This window comes from Argiope bruennichi, chromosome 7, assembly GCF_947563725.1.
Source record: "Argiope bruennichi chromosome 7, qqArgBrue1.1, whole genome shotgun sequence".
Taxonomy (NCBI): Eukaryota; Metazoa; Arthropoda; class Arachnida; order Araneae; family Araneidae; genus Argiope; species Argiope bruennichi.
The window spans coordinates 123825669-123840648 of NC_079157.1; the positions used below are offsets into that span (position 1 = coordinate 123825669).

At 31.1% G+C, this 14980-nt stretch overlaps 1 protein-coding gene across 4 annotated transcripts in view; it reads right to left on the reverse strand.

The window, feature by feature from the left end:
• LOC129976224 (netrin-1-like) overlaps positions 1 to 14980 on the reverse strand; it is a 152213-nt gene that overhangs the window by 37484 nt on the left and 99749 nt on the right. For all 4 annotated transcript variants that reach the window (XM_056089682.1, XM_056089683.1, XM_056089681.1 and 1 more), the window contains one exon: positions 8085 to 8273. In XM_056089682.1, the coding sequence (XP_055945657.1) occupies positions 8085 to 8273 (189 nt within the window). The remainder of the gene's footprint in view (positions 1 to 8084; positions 8274 to 14980) is intronic.

The following is a 14980-nucleotide window of genomic DNA, read 5'->3' on the forward strand; positions in this document are numbered from 1 at the left end:
AAAAAGTAGTTTAATTTTGCAATTAAAATTGTTTAGTGAAGTCTAGAAATGATAGGACGTTCTGTTTAAAAGTTAGCATGCTGAATTATTTCATTAAATTTAACTCATAGGATAACTGGCTGTCCAAACATTTTCACTTTGTAGTTTTTCAGCAGTACCTTTATCGACTCCAGCCAAGGATAGCCAAGATTACTTTCATTTCATGTGCCATAAAATACTAGCCTTGAGGGTCGAGCGTCTCTAATTGGTCATTTCCATGAACACCGACCAAACCTTTTGCATTACGTATTTGTTTCGGTCAGATAGGTGCGTTTCTCTTACACGTCTAGAGGATGTGGTTTTGGATGTTGACCACCTGTTGGTGTGATACGCCGCTTAAGCAATGTTACGGTTGTTACGGAACTAGATTCTTTCGCAACGCATGGTAGTGCTACTAAACGTAATGTGCTTTCCGATTTTGAAAACAAAGGAGAGAATATGCGAGGGTTTTTATAAACCAAAGAGAAACATCTAAGAAAATACTGGAATGGATCTAAGGAGAGAATTATTTATTAGATGCGTGCATGTACTTTGATCATTTTTTCACTTTAAAAAGACATGTATTCAGAAAAATTGGTGCAAGATATATCAATCAAAATATTTTCCATCATTTTCTGCAGCTTTTTCACATTTTCGCTCAAAAAGTCTTGCAATTGATTGTCTTCGAATTTTTTTTTTTTGGTCTTCCTGGCCTTTCTTTGTCATTGACATCGAAATCCCCACTGTTAAATCGTTGAAATCAAAACCACAATTAGGATATGACGGAGCAGTATCATTAGATGTTTCTAAAATTTTTGGTGTGCTTCGGCAGCAGATTTCTTCAAATCAAACAAAAACAACAATGAATGTCGTAAATGAAATTTGGAGCGTTCCATGATTGGGGCCTTTATACACTGAATAACTCAATAATACTAAATGGAAAACTTTCAAAATGATAAAGTAATAGTAAATTGGTAATAGACACGACAACAACTAGAACATGGAATAGTAAATTGGTAAAACCCAAAACCATTGCCATCTATATAGATACTTCGCATGTTTACCAATAGATGTCGTTGATTAAAATACATGCAAGGACCTAATATAAGCTAAATATCGAACTGAAAATTCTTTTTCTGTCCAGTGTTTTTCTGATTGTTGTTTCAAGACGTGATCCATAAAATGGTGCAAAAAAAATCATTCGATGGAAGTTGGTGCAAAAAAATAATTTTAAACATAAAAAAATGCCGTCCATTCTGTGGGACTTCAAAATGTCCAACTATTTTGTAAAACGGTATTTTACTCTTTTGTTATGAAATAGAAAATACATGTAGTAATTGCACTTATTTACTAACATTATGTACGTTAACAATGTTAATTGTTCAGGAAATCTCAATTCTTTAAATTATTTTATTAAATCGGTTTATAGATAACTTGTATTTGAATAAATAAGTAGATTTATATTTTTAATTTTAATATCTTAATGAATAATAATTTGTCTTGAAAATTTGTCGGCAGGCTATTTTTGCAATTGGAGCAGGATTTCAGAAAATATATTTCTGAATATATTTTACACAATTAATACGCAAACATTTGCGATGCATTAATATATAATAGAAAATATAAATCAAATTGCGTCTAGACGAAATAATAAAAAATGCTATATTGACTCTAGATTATCTTAATGTAAAATTTCACTGAGAGCTGTTGTTGCCTAACTGGCAACAAATAATTAATCTGTGGAATTGCTCTTTATTAAGAAATGAAGGGAGTTATTGTCAAGAAAATGATATAACTGAAAACAGAAAGATAAAAGGCACTAGTAAAATTTATTGAGATAATGTATTTCAGGTATTACTTTGCAAGGCTGAAAAGGTTAAAATTTTGTTTGTCCAAAATATCGTCTCAGTCATATGCCAAATATTATAATGCATCCTCTTGCATTGTGATATGAATGTCACGTCCCTGTTTCTTTGCGAGAAAAGTATTAAATTACATATTTAAACTAGCGTATCAGAATGAACATTAATCGCATGAACATGAAATAAATCCAAACAAGTGTGCGTGGTCTCCCGAAAACTTCTTCAGATACTCTCAAAAAAAAGTGAAATGGTGTTTTTGATGCGTTTTTTCCCAACCAGTTGAAACCTAAATTTGACAAAAACTACAACTGCTGTCAGAAAATTCCATATCAAATTTGATATGTTTAAATCACTGCGTTTACATTTTTCAAAAAGTACAGATGGTAAAATCCGTATGCCGAATTTAATCCATCTACCTCTCTTCCTTTTGTAGTTATTAAGTTAATTTTTATTCAAACAGTTGGACAGACAGACTTCTTCTGGATAGAGTTTGAACAAAATAAGATAGAAATCTACAAATGTGATGTAAAGATTATATACCAAATTTCATCTGTCTGCCTTTAAGTGTTTTTGAGTTATTTTTGTCAATGATAGCTGACATGACTTGACACACATAATGCCAAGAATGTATTTTTTGAAAGCAGGGAATTATAAAACACGGATGTTCGTCAGAATTTTGATTTCAGATTGTTCTACCATTATAATACTTTTTCTAGACTTCGTAAAGTAAAACAGCGTGGCATGATAATGTTTTTAGCTTGGTTCCTTTGGCTTTATATTATATTATATTATATTTTAAAACTAATACTTCTATAAAAGCAATAATATACTTTGCGCATTATCGTAGCATTATATGATAGAAACTATTACTCGTTATCGAGGCAACATGCATGGGTATAGTATATTTAATAATTAGAGCAATGAACAAGACTGTTGTAAAATATATTAAAAGTTTTTTTTAATTGTCGAGACAGGAAAAGAGATTATTCAGATATATAATTGGTATAATCCTAAAACTAATTTTTTGGAATTTAAAATTAGTATAAAAATGATAATTTCGGAAATAATATACTCTGAATTTAAAGCGGAAAAACGTTAAAGTTTAGATTAACTATTAATAAAAAATATCATTAAAAATTTGAAACATCCTGTCTGAGTGAGCCCCTGTTTTCCAAGAAGTAACTACATTCAAAATTTCTTAGTTTAATTTCGTGCGATTTGGTGTCTAGGTGGTTTTGAACGAATTTTGTATAATACATGTCAAATCGTTCCCTTTACAGGTAATATTCAACCATATAAACATCATCATGTTATGTTTGGAAAATGATTCACTTAAAAATTATCAACATTTTATTTTAATGCCAGTGATTGAGGAAGGTGGTTTCTTAGGGGCACCAGAAATAACTATAGTTTGTCATATAATTAGCAACATTAAACTGAAATAAATTAAGTGGCAGAGAACTGTGGATTTGCATCTTATGAAACAGATATATGACGTATTGAATATTGATATATGACGTAAAAAAATCTTAAAAATGTCTCTTTTCTCTTTCCGGTAAAAATTGCTGCTTTTCATCTTGACGCATAACATTTACGCTATCTTTATTGTCATCAAAAACCTTTTATGAATTAGCACTTAATTTCATATAATAGCCGCTTTTGATGACCAGCTGATTAGGCAGGATTAATAATCGCAAAAATTTCCAAGTATCATTTTAAATATTGTTTCAAAATTTTCAATTAACTTTTTCTGTTGTTAACATTTTTAAACCATGTTTACCTTAAATAACACTAAATTACTGAATTATAATGCATATGTTTTAAAAGTCACGGAAATTTTATTCTGGTATCTTTTCCTAGGAGACATTGTTACATATTTATTTTATTTGTTACAGACACTTGATAAAAATTCAAATTTTCTATGTTTAATTTTAAGGGAGAATTCACTTCCTAGTCTTTTAATTTGAGTTTTTGTCAGCATGAGGCAACACGTTGATGAAAGCTAACTTTTTTTCATGAAGACGTAACGTGCTCGTTCAGTTTAAATTTTATTTTTATTTTCTGTGAAATATATTGTGAGGTATTATGGTTAAAATAGTTTTAAAAATTAAAAAAATAAATTATGGCGCAAATGAATAACCATTGAAAAGATATATATATTTTTAAATTTTTAAATGATGTAAAAATAATTTTTTTACTTAATATTTTTGGAAGTTATCGCGGAAAAGCATCAACATTTTGTTTGATTCCTAATTAAAATTTCAGGAAAATCTAAATTTGGTGATTTCAGACAGAGCCAGCATGCACACACACACAGCTGGTTATGTTTTCGATTGCACCAGCATGCGGAAAATAATTCACTATTTGAGATGTCTAAATTAGGCTTATGCTAACAATTTTGACGTTTAATTCAGTTTGCATAATGAAAGGATCTAAATGTTCGCCAACGCTCGCCATCTTCGTTAGCGGAAATAAAAAAGAAAGCGTTTAGTTGAGAGAGTTTTAATTGCAAAACGGCAGTTCTTTTTTGAAGGATTGTGCTTATAATTTTATGAATTCCCAAGATATTTATACCTTACAGTAATACACATCCATTAGTTATCGCCCCTAACGCAGAGTTGAAAGAACAAAATCTGACAATGCAAGAAAAGTTATAAACTTAACGTAACTAAGATTCAACATGCTGAAAACAGCTGTTCACGAGTTTTTGTATGCAAGATACATGACACACACACACACACACACACACACACACACACACACACACACACACACACACACACACACACTTATTTTAATCGCTTTAGTTAAGTTCTGTTTAACGTGTGCGCTAACCATTCTAACGGAGACGGTCCCATAACATCACAGCTCTGTTAGAAACATAAATATCCAGTTCGTCTATCTATTAAATTTCGCATTATCGTTACTTAACCGTCGATATTTATTTATTGAGTAAATTTCACAGATATTAAACAAAATCTGTCTTTTTTTTTCAAAAATGAAAAAAAAAAAATATAAATATTATTGGATGAAACAATGAAAACGGTTTGAATTTCAGGCCTAATATCTTATGTATTGCTTGAAATAAAGCAAATAAATATATATTTAAAAATTGCCAAAATTCTGTAAAAAGGTGTACAATTATTAAATTGGTATCATTAAAATTACAAATTTTTAAATTTTGAAACCGTGCAAAATTCATTTTTGTGCAGAAATATTTTCAGAAATTATCACAGGAAAATGCTAACATTCAATTTAGTTTTTAATTAACTAACATTATAATTAAAATTTGAAAAAATTATTCCTCGTTGCATATTTTCGATCCCTAAAGATGTACAAGTGCCAAATTTAGTAGCTCTAAGTGAAAGACATTTTCGTCTTGATTATACGAAAAGATAAGAACGCCACCAGAAATAGTGCCGAAAATCAAATTTTTCCATAGGAAAGAAATACGCTTAGTGAATTTGTACTGTGTTCTGTATGGAAGGTGCATTGTGGCGTCTCATAAGTTGTTCCAATAATTTTGTTGATCCCTAGAAGGAGAATTTTAATTTCATGCAGCCATGAACCACAGAGTCACGGATCATTAAGGCAAGAAAAGTTGTCCAAATCTACCAAAAAGTTGATTGAGGTCTGATCACTGATTGAAGCGAGCTTCCATCCAATTAGGAAGGAATTCAGCTAACGAAACAAGTTTCAAACTCCCGAACGCAAGTTCTAATCCAAATCCCCCAACAACCTGATAGAGTTAGCTCTCTTACAATCAGGAAGCATAAAAACGGGATTTATCAGGATGATGAGACGGTAGGTTTATGTTAAGGTTCATGTAGCATGATTCATGGTTGGATTGAACCGGTAACGACTTTCGTGTGGTTCGTTCTTTACATAAAACTTTGTCCAGCATCATTAGTTTGATAGGGAGGATGATCAGGAGTTGCTTAACTTGAGAACGTCCAAGCATTAGTGATAAGTAGATGTAAGCTTGTTTGAAATTGAGCGCTGTAATAACAAGGATAATTACATTGAAAAAATTGAAAAAAAAATGACCCTCAAGATACATAAATAAGCTCTAAATTCATGTAAGGAAATTTTGGATTTGAAGTTCGAATTTCCTTAACATACATAGGCAGTTCGAAAAGTAAGTAACAAGATTTCCAACACGCACACACATTTCACGTACGAATTAAATCCCGCGTTTAAATAGAATTGACGACCAGAAGTAAATGGAACTTATTGTTCCACACTGATTCGAAATCTCTATTTGAAGATGGACGTGTTGACGGATATATGATCGGCGATCGAATTGCGAAATATGATAAGGTTTTGTTGGGCCACAGTGGCCTGGTTATAAGATCTCGGCTACTGAACCGGAGGTTTCAGGTTAGAGACCCGATTACACCGAAGAGCCGTTGTGTAAGTGGGTTTGATGTACATTAAATCCATCAGGGTTAAACATGGTGTGGAAATTTGAAGAGAGTAGTGCCAGCTCAGATATCGTATGTCTGAATCCGGTTCAAAATGACAAGGCTCGTCAGAAAATAACCCTAGTGATTCTATAAAATGCACCTTAATATAAATAAACTAAGGTTTTTATTTTTATAGAAAATATCCCCTGCCGAAATTCATCGCCGGTTGAAGAAAGTAAGATCAGGAAAGCAGATATAGTTACAGATAACCAAATTGAATTGAAATGAAAAATAAAGGTCGCAAATGTTGAACTACGTCTATCCCATATTGTAAGCCACTTTTAATTTGTACATGTTACTATCAATATATGAAATTGGGTATTCTATAGGATACTAGGCATTTTATAGAATGTCAGAACCTGTCCAGTAATGCTTGAAACAATTAATTTTCTAGGAATTTTGTAAAATGCCAAATGTCGAACTGGCCAAATATGAAATCCTCTCAGCAAGAAAGTGCGTTTATTTCATATAACATGGGCTGGAATATATTTGATGATGGGCAACATGATGAGGACATGCTTAACAAAGAGATTCCCATTTCTACTACCTGTTGTGCATGTTAGAAGGAAACCAGCGATATCCATATATGCACATATTTTCATCAAACATATCTTCTGTGGCTATGATAGTAAAAATGATTCATATGATATTTCGCTCATACTTTATTTCTAAACGACCAAACTGTTTAAATAATAGTTTTATCGTGACCTTTTCTCCTATTTTGCCTAAATGGCATTTGTCATTCTATAGAATGTCTAAATATTATATGCAATGCTAGGGAGAGTGTATGATAACTCTCCCATCTCATGCTTTGGTTAAAAACGTCTGCATTTCTATAAATTGCCTAGGTATTTTATAGAATGCCACTGTTTCATACATTGCCGGTAACACACATGTAAGATTGGACTATAGTATTATTTGTAATGTGTTTCACCTCAAACCGAGGACACACAGTATACTGAAACTGTGTCGACTGCGCATGCCTATGCGTTTTGATGAGCAGAATAGTATCGAGGAGAAACATTTAATAACTGGTTGCGTTTCATTAAGACGCTTCGAAATAGTGTTCGCAATGAGAGACAAAGGACCAGGATGTGGCCGCTCGCATAACCAAGTTCTTTAAGCGTTTGTGCAAACGGTTTTAATACTTCTTCAGCACTTTTTTGTTTGTTAATCTTATCAGTTTTGCTTATGTGTCTTAATGCCTTAATCTTATGTTTTGTTAATCCTATCAGTTTTGCCTAATCTTATCAGTTTTGCATCGCGTCAGCATGCCTATGCGTTTACTTTTTTTTTTTAAAATCATTAATATTATCTAATAATTCGTATTTTTTTATGTTATGTTTTTATTCCTCAATGCATACGCTTCATCGAAATCCTGTAGACATAACTCCCGAACCTTTTAAAAACTCGAGATACATACTACGAATAGGACTCACTTTCTAAGAAAAATCCTCAAGTGAGCGATCTTCATTCTAGTACAGTGCTCCATCAGTAAAGCATCATTCACACGAGGTCAACTATTGCGCGCAGTGGAAAGTCACGCTTACCTCAGGAACATCATGTGATCCCAATGGAACAATGGCAAAAAGTTGTCTTATCAGAACAACTATTTGCATTGTCCCATTGCAGTTGACCTCTTGTGAACGCTGCTTAACAAAAATGACAGCTAGTTCTCAAATGAGCATTGGCGAGGTCGGGCATTTCAGCAGTGCGCAGCATTGTGAAAGCTACTCACCTTTACAAGCCTTCCGATCGGTGATGGGCTTGGTGTTGTCTCTGTAGTATCCTTCCTTGCAGTAGTGGCAGTGGCGGCCGGCCGTGTTGTGGCGACACTTGAGACACACTCCTCCGCTTGTACGACCGGAGAGCTTGTACAATTCCATGTTGAAACGGCAGCGACGAGCGTGGCGGTTGCAGTTACACGCTGCAAAAAGAACGGAAAAAAAATCGTGGTGAATAAAAATGGTATACATTTATATTCATTTCATCATTACCGATTTTACACAGCCTAAAGGAGTGTAAAAAACATTAATTACATTAACATTTCAGACATGCATTGCCTGCCATAAACCAATGATCACAAATGATTTAATTCAATTAGAACAATATCTTGTTTTTAAGCTAAACAAAGGCATCTCTATCACTTTGAAATGCGGTCAGAGGACAAGGACAGAACCTGAAGAGGGATTCAAACTTCCTCGTCCCATTTGTTAGAGAATGTTTGACCCGTGACAGACAGAAATGCAGTGTATTCCACTTTGGGTAGAAACGATTGACGACTTTCTGGTATCGAAAGCAATTTTCAATCAGTGATAAGCATCTTATGGATATTTTTAACCAATGGCTCCAGAAGATAATGACTCTTTCGCCATACCAACATTTAAAAGTCATTTATTCATCAATGCGAGTTTTTAGCATCCTAAACTTTATAAATTGGATTCTTTTTGTAAGACATGAAAAACCAATACGAAGACATAAAAATCATTGAAAAGTCTCTATAGATTGTTGGATTTAGAGTTACCAAATATGGCAATTAGCTACTTCTTGAGTAATAAATGTTCATTAAGTAAGAGGTACCCAAAACTTTAATGATATTTTTAATTAAAATTAATCAATATTTTGTAGTTTTCCTTCCACAGTTTCGGAATATACTATTGTGTAAATATCCGAACCATATTTAAATTACAAAATTATTCTTTAAAATTACAAAAACTTGTTTTTCAGTAATGTCATTTTGATATTTTCGTGCAATTTTTCTGAAGTTTTAATAAATTACTCATATTAATAATATTTTTAAACATATTTTATAGCAATACTTTTCATTGCTTTCGTTACAGTTTAATTTACGATATTAATTATATTTTTATATGCACTTTATAATTTCACTAATTAAGAAGCGAGTTCTAAAAATAATAAGGCAGATAAATCAAATTCAGAATCATCACACCAGGATGTTTCAGATAAGAGGTTCGAATCTATCGTACTTTTAATCTTTTTCCTCTTGCTTCACCAATTATGGTAAAAATTTACTTTTAATTATAGCCATAATAGTTTGCTCACGAATAAGTTTCTTTTCTTTTCTTTTCTTTTTTGTAAGGAGTGACAAAAAAAAAGCTTGATAAGAAACAAAATATTGCAATATTAGATATGAACGAAAATAGGGCAATAAATAATAATGCATTGACTAAATTTCTTTAGAATACTTTTTGTTCAATGTGAATATCAGCGCATAAGTGACAATTTTCCAAGCACTTCACTTACTATAAATGACAATAAATAGCATAAACAAATATTTGCAAATATCTCTTTTAATTATTTCATAACACAATGAGATAAATCTTAGACCCGGAAAAATGTATCCAGATAATCATCATCCAGTTCTACTGAATAAATTTGGACTTTATAACAACCCTGAGTGTCATTTTAATAACCAAGAAGAGGACATTGAACAAATTCTCGTGCATTATTTGAAGTATTGAACTCATAGAACAAACTTTTTAGCTCAAGCTCACTTTCGTCACCAAGAAATTTCGTCTCTTAAAGTTTTGTTCCAAAAAGCTGTTTTTCATAAACGCTATTAACAAATTTTTGTTTCGTTCACTGAAGTTTTTTGATATTTATTGTCACTCTGGCATTCGAGTGGGACAACATTTGCGGTTAAAACTCTTAGTTTATCCATTTTAATAATAATAACAGAATAATCAAGGTTATTTTAAAATAATTGTCTGATTTGAAATATTTAATCTAAAACTTAGTATTTGGGTATGGAAACTAAGTGTCAAATTTCTTTCCCATAATTCGATGCGGTTTTTTTTTTTTTCATTTATCTGCATTACAGATAGATTCAAAACCAGATTTTCTGAAACGAAAATGTCGTTTGAAATCAAGCCGGTGAATGCTTTGACAGTTAAGCATTATATCTAAATGCATGATTTCATATGCATAGCAGTAGTATTCTTTTACTCAATATTAAATGAAAACGACGAAATTTCTTTTTCTTAACAGATCTTACTTTTTTTATTCGTACAGCATACTAGCCGCATTTGGAGACCAGATGATTTGATCGAAACACTGATTGTGTGTTGGATGAAGATTACGTTCATTTAAATCTTTTATGCAGAATTTAATATTAATATTTCCATTAGCAATGAGTTTTAAACTTCAAATTGAGAAAGAAATTTATGTTGTATAATTTTAGTAGCCTTAAGCCTATTATTCTTTTAGTGTACATTGAACTTACCTCATAAAATCAAGCTACATGTCAAAATCACCAAAAAATTCTAACGTTAATCTTAAAGTTCGCACATTCTCTTCCGCAGTGCTGCAATTTCACTTTTTTATTTCTAACTGGCTACTTATTTTACCATTAAACTGGCATTGGAAAATTTAGAAGCATTGTGAGATTGTACTGAAAACATGTTAAAAAAATTAAGGAATAGCAAGTAAAGTCATTTAGCAGAATATACTTAACTATACTTTTTCTCAATATGCTTAATATCATAGAAAATGTTCTTGAGATTTTACACAAAAATGATTTAAATATTGAGATAAATATCAGGAGGCAAGCAATCATATACCATGGTCAAATATGAAAATGTAAACAGAATCGTCATTCCTTGACTTTTAACCATAAAAATCAGCAAGAGTGGTGTCACCGAAACTTATTCGCATATTTATTCTATAATAAATGTGAATATCATTAACCGCATGCCATTGGCGAACAGGCACATTGGCGAAAGACCTTATTAACCATTTTTGGCGATTCATTGGCGTGATGCGATTATTACACGAATAACAGAAAGCTGAATATGTATTGGATGGCATTTCCCCCCAACCGATTAAGACTAGAGTTTGACATAAAACTATAACTGCAGTCATAAAATCACATATCAAATATTTAAGTCATTGCGTTTTTGAGTTATCGTATTTACGTTCGTACAGACTGACAAACACTGAGTCCCTTGATGGATTTGATTTCAAATTTGTTCATATCTACATTTTAAATGTTAAATTTGTGGGTCAAATATTATTTATCTACTTCTCTTCGTTTTATAGTCATCGTGTTAACTTACATTCGGACAACTGGACAGACAAAATTCTTCTGTATCGATTTAGTTCAAAATTTGATAGAAATCCACAAATTTGAAGTAAATTTTCTTCTTCTAGTTCTTTTCGATTTAAAGTTATCTTGTTCATTTTACTCGAACAGCTGAGCAGACAAACTTCCTCTGGATGGTTTTCGTTCAAAGTTGACAAAATTCTACAAATTTTATGTAAAGACAATGAATCGAATTTTATCCTTGTAGTTCAGAGCGTTTTTGAGTTATCGCTTTCCCAAACAGGCAGTCAAAAATAATTCTAAAAATGGATTCTTCGAACTCAGAAAGATCTAAAACGTTCGAGATTCGTCAAAATATTGACTTAGAATTTTCCGATCATTACAATACTTTCTCTTTGCACACTTCGTATATAAATAAAGCAAAATGAATTAATTAAAACTTAAAATAAAATTTAAAAAAACAATTCTCGTTTAAATATATTTTGGGAAAAAAATATGAAAGTATTTTGGAGTTAATTGTTACAAAGAGAAACGTTGCTTCAAATTATGCAAAAAGATTATTTTTTAAATATTGCCAAAATTAGAATAGAAGTTATACGATAATTAAACTGGTACCATTAAAAAAATATTTTTTGAAATTTAAATTGTTTTAAATACGATTTATGGATTAACTTATTGTCGGAATTTATAGTAGAAAACATCAAAATCATGTTTGTTTTTCAGTTAATTAAAATTTAAAGAATCTCTTTGAAAAGTTCCATTCCACTTCAAAAGTATATTTGTGTTGAATTTGATAGCTCTAAGCTCGACGGTTTGTCTGTTGAGCGTACACACGCACGCACACAAAACACGAAAATTTTTTAAAATTATTTATGGAGATTTAGCAGAATCAAGGTAAACAAGAATTTAAAAAATGCATTAAATGCTGAACTAGAGATTTCTCCATTCACTTTATCCCATGATAAAAATATAAGCTAGCCTTTTAAGTGCACGTAAAAGCTTTCAAAATTTCGTAACTGAAAAGCATGAAGTCTTTCAAAATGTCTCAAAGCTGGAAAGCTGACTTCACAACCATAATTAGATTTATTATAAAGATAATTTGAATAAGGGATTTTGGAAATACTTTATTTGCTTCTTAGAAAATATTCCGAGAGGAAAATTTAATATTTGTAGAAGGCAAAATCTTTGAAAATTTACTTGCACCTATCTTATTAAAAATGTATTGTTATAGCAATTTTTTTTTTGTGCTTTATTCTACAAGGTGATAGAAATGTTACGTTGTACAGTCACGCTAGAAATATTTTATTAGAAAAATGCTGAAATAAAGCAGACATGAATTAAATCTCTTGTTTTACATTTATCCAATGTTTTGCCTGTATATGTCAATTCTTAAATTTCAAAACGAATTTAATTTAATTTCTGTTCAAATTTTATGAAATACTGGACCCTACAGCGATTGATTGCCCGCTAATAATTTCGGCAGAATAAAATATATCGAATTAATAACTAGATGTTTAAAATTTGGTTGAAAAATTCACAAAGCTTTGGCTATTTAAATACTTTAACCCTTTCGCCATCCTGTCCTATCCGCGAAAATTTCTGTTTTTCCTTTGTTTTTCGCAGCATTTGGGCAAATGAAAATACAAGCTGAAAGAAATAAACATTTACAAAGAGGTTCAAACATTTAAAAGTTTTAAAATGCAGAAGAACGCTTGAAGCGCGTTACGGCCGCCCTAAAGAAGTTTTACTTGAATGCGCTAGATGCGTTACGGACGACGAAGAGGTTAATATCTATTTAATAGCAAGTAAAAGTTTTGACAACAATTTTCAGCATAAATTATAGAAGAAATATTTGGCAAAATAAAATATATCGTATTAATAACTAGACATTTAAAATTTGGTTGAAAAATTGACAAAGCTTTAACTATTTAATAGCAAGTAAAAATTTTGACAACAATTTTGAATATAAATTAGGAATAGAAAAAATTTTGAGTATAAATTAGAATTAGAAATAAAATAAAAATTGTTTTAAATATTTGAATAAGAAAAATATAGAGGCCATGTATTTAAGTAAATGCGTTCGACTTCTATTAGTTCAATTTTTCATTTTTTAAATACATTCTCAGAAAACTTAATTATATCGAAAGAACTCATTCTACATATTATCACTTTTATTTTATAACTATTTCATCTCCTGGTGAAGAATTCTACCTTTGAAAGAGGAAACAAGAAACAAACTTTCATTTTGGAATGCCGTGGTTTAATTACTTTCTTGAATAACGACACATTTCTTCTTGTGAAAAGAACCAGTAAATAATTTATGACAAAGAACTTCTTTCCCTGCTTAAAGGAAAATAATAAAAGAAATAAAAAAAAAAATCCTTTTAAAATCGTCTCCGTCGGTGGGGGCTCATTAAACTCTTAAAAGGTATGGGGGAAAAAAAGGAGAATCAAAATGAAGGGAAAACGAATAATCACTTCATTAACTTAAGATGCAAATTTCTGGCAACACCCCAAAGATCCTCTGCGGAACTTGTATAAAATGAAATACTTTGTTTTTGTTCCAGATTTTCCTCTCTGTTTGGTGGAAAGTATTCTACGCCGTAGGTGTTTCGCAAATTAAAGGAGATCATTAGAAAGCTTGAAATTTAGTGAATAAAAAAAGAAAAGGAACTTTTCGATTAGTATGATGACTATTGGAATGAAAAATCCACGTGAATGCTTGTTCACTTTCGATTTTAATGGTTTCTTAAGTAGACTGCAGGAAGAAAAATTTCGTGAGAAGTTTTCTGTAGAATATTTCCTAATATAAAAAAAAAAGGATGTTAGTAATATTTGACAGAAAGTTTTTTCTTGAAACACATTTTCGATTCTAGAATGAAAAAAAAAATCATTTAACATAACTTAATAACAAAATCGTTTCATACATTTTACAACACCCAATTTAAAATTATACAAGGACTGGCCTGATTTAATTCTTAATTTTAAATGTCACACATGTATCAGCACTCTCTTTTCGAAGTTTGGCACCACACTTAAAAAAGGATGCTCGCTAAAAGAAAGATGTCCACTAAATATTTAGTATGTACCTGGAAAAGATACACAGTTTAACCAACGGCAGTGGTCATTCCAAATGAAAGGCGCTCCTACATCTCTTTCCACCACATTTCTTGCATATTTTCTAATAAAGGTGAATGGGTTTAGAACGCTTAGTATAGGAAATGTTAAAATACTAAATAATTCTACAAATTTAATATTTTTACTAATATATAGATTGAACCCTTGGCGAATTTTTTGGCGATGAATCCCTGTCATGCGGTTCATTTTATCTGCAAACCAAATTTGTAATTTCGACGTGTTTTTTCAGACATATTAAAACTAAAATTTGGTACAAAACTGCAATTGTAATCACAAAATCCCATATGAAATTTGATATATTTAATTCATTGTATTTTTAGGTTATGCGTTTAACATCTTTTTTTAGTAACGCGTTTTTAAACATCTTTTTAGAAACACAAACCGAAAGACGGTCCACCCATTGTTGAAGTTTGCTCAAAATTTGATAAATGTCT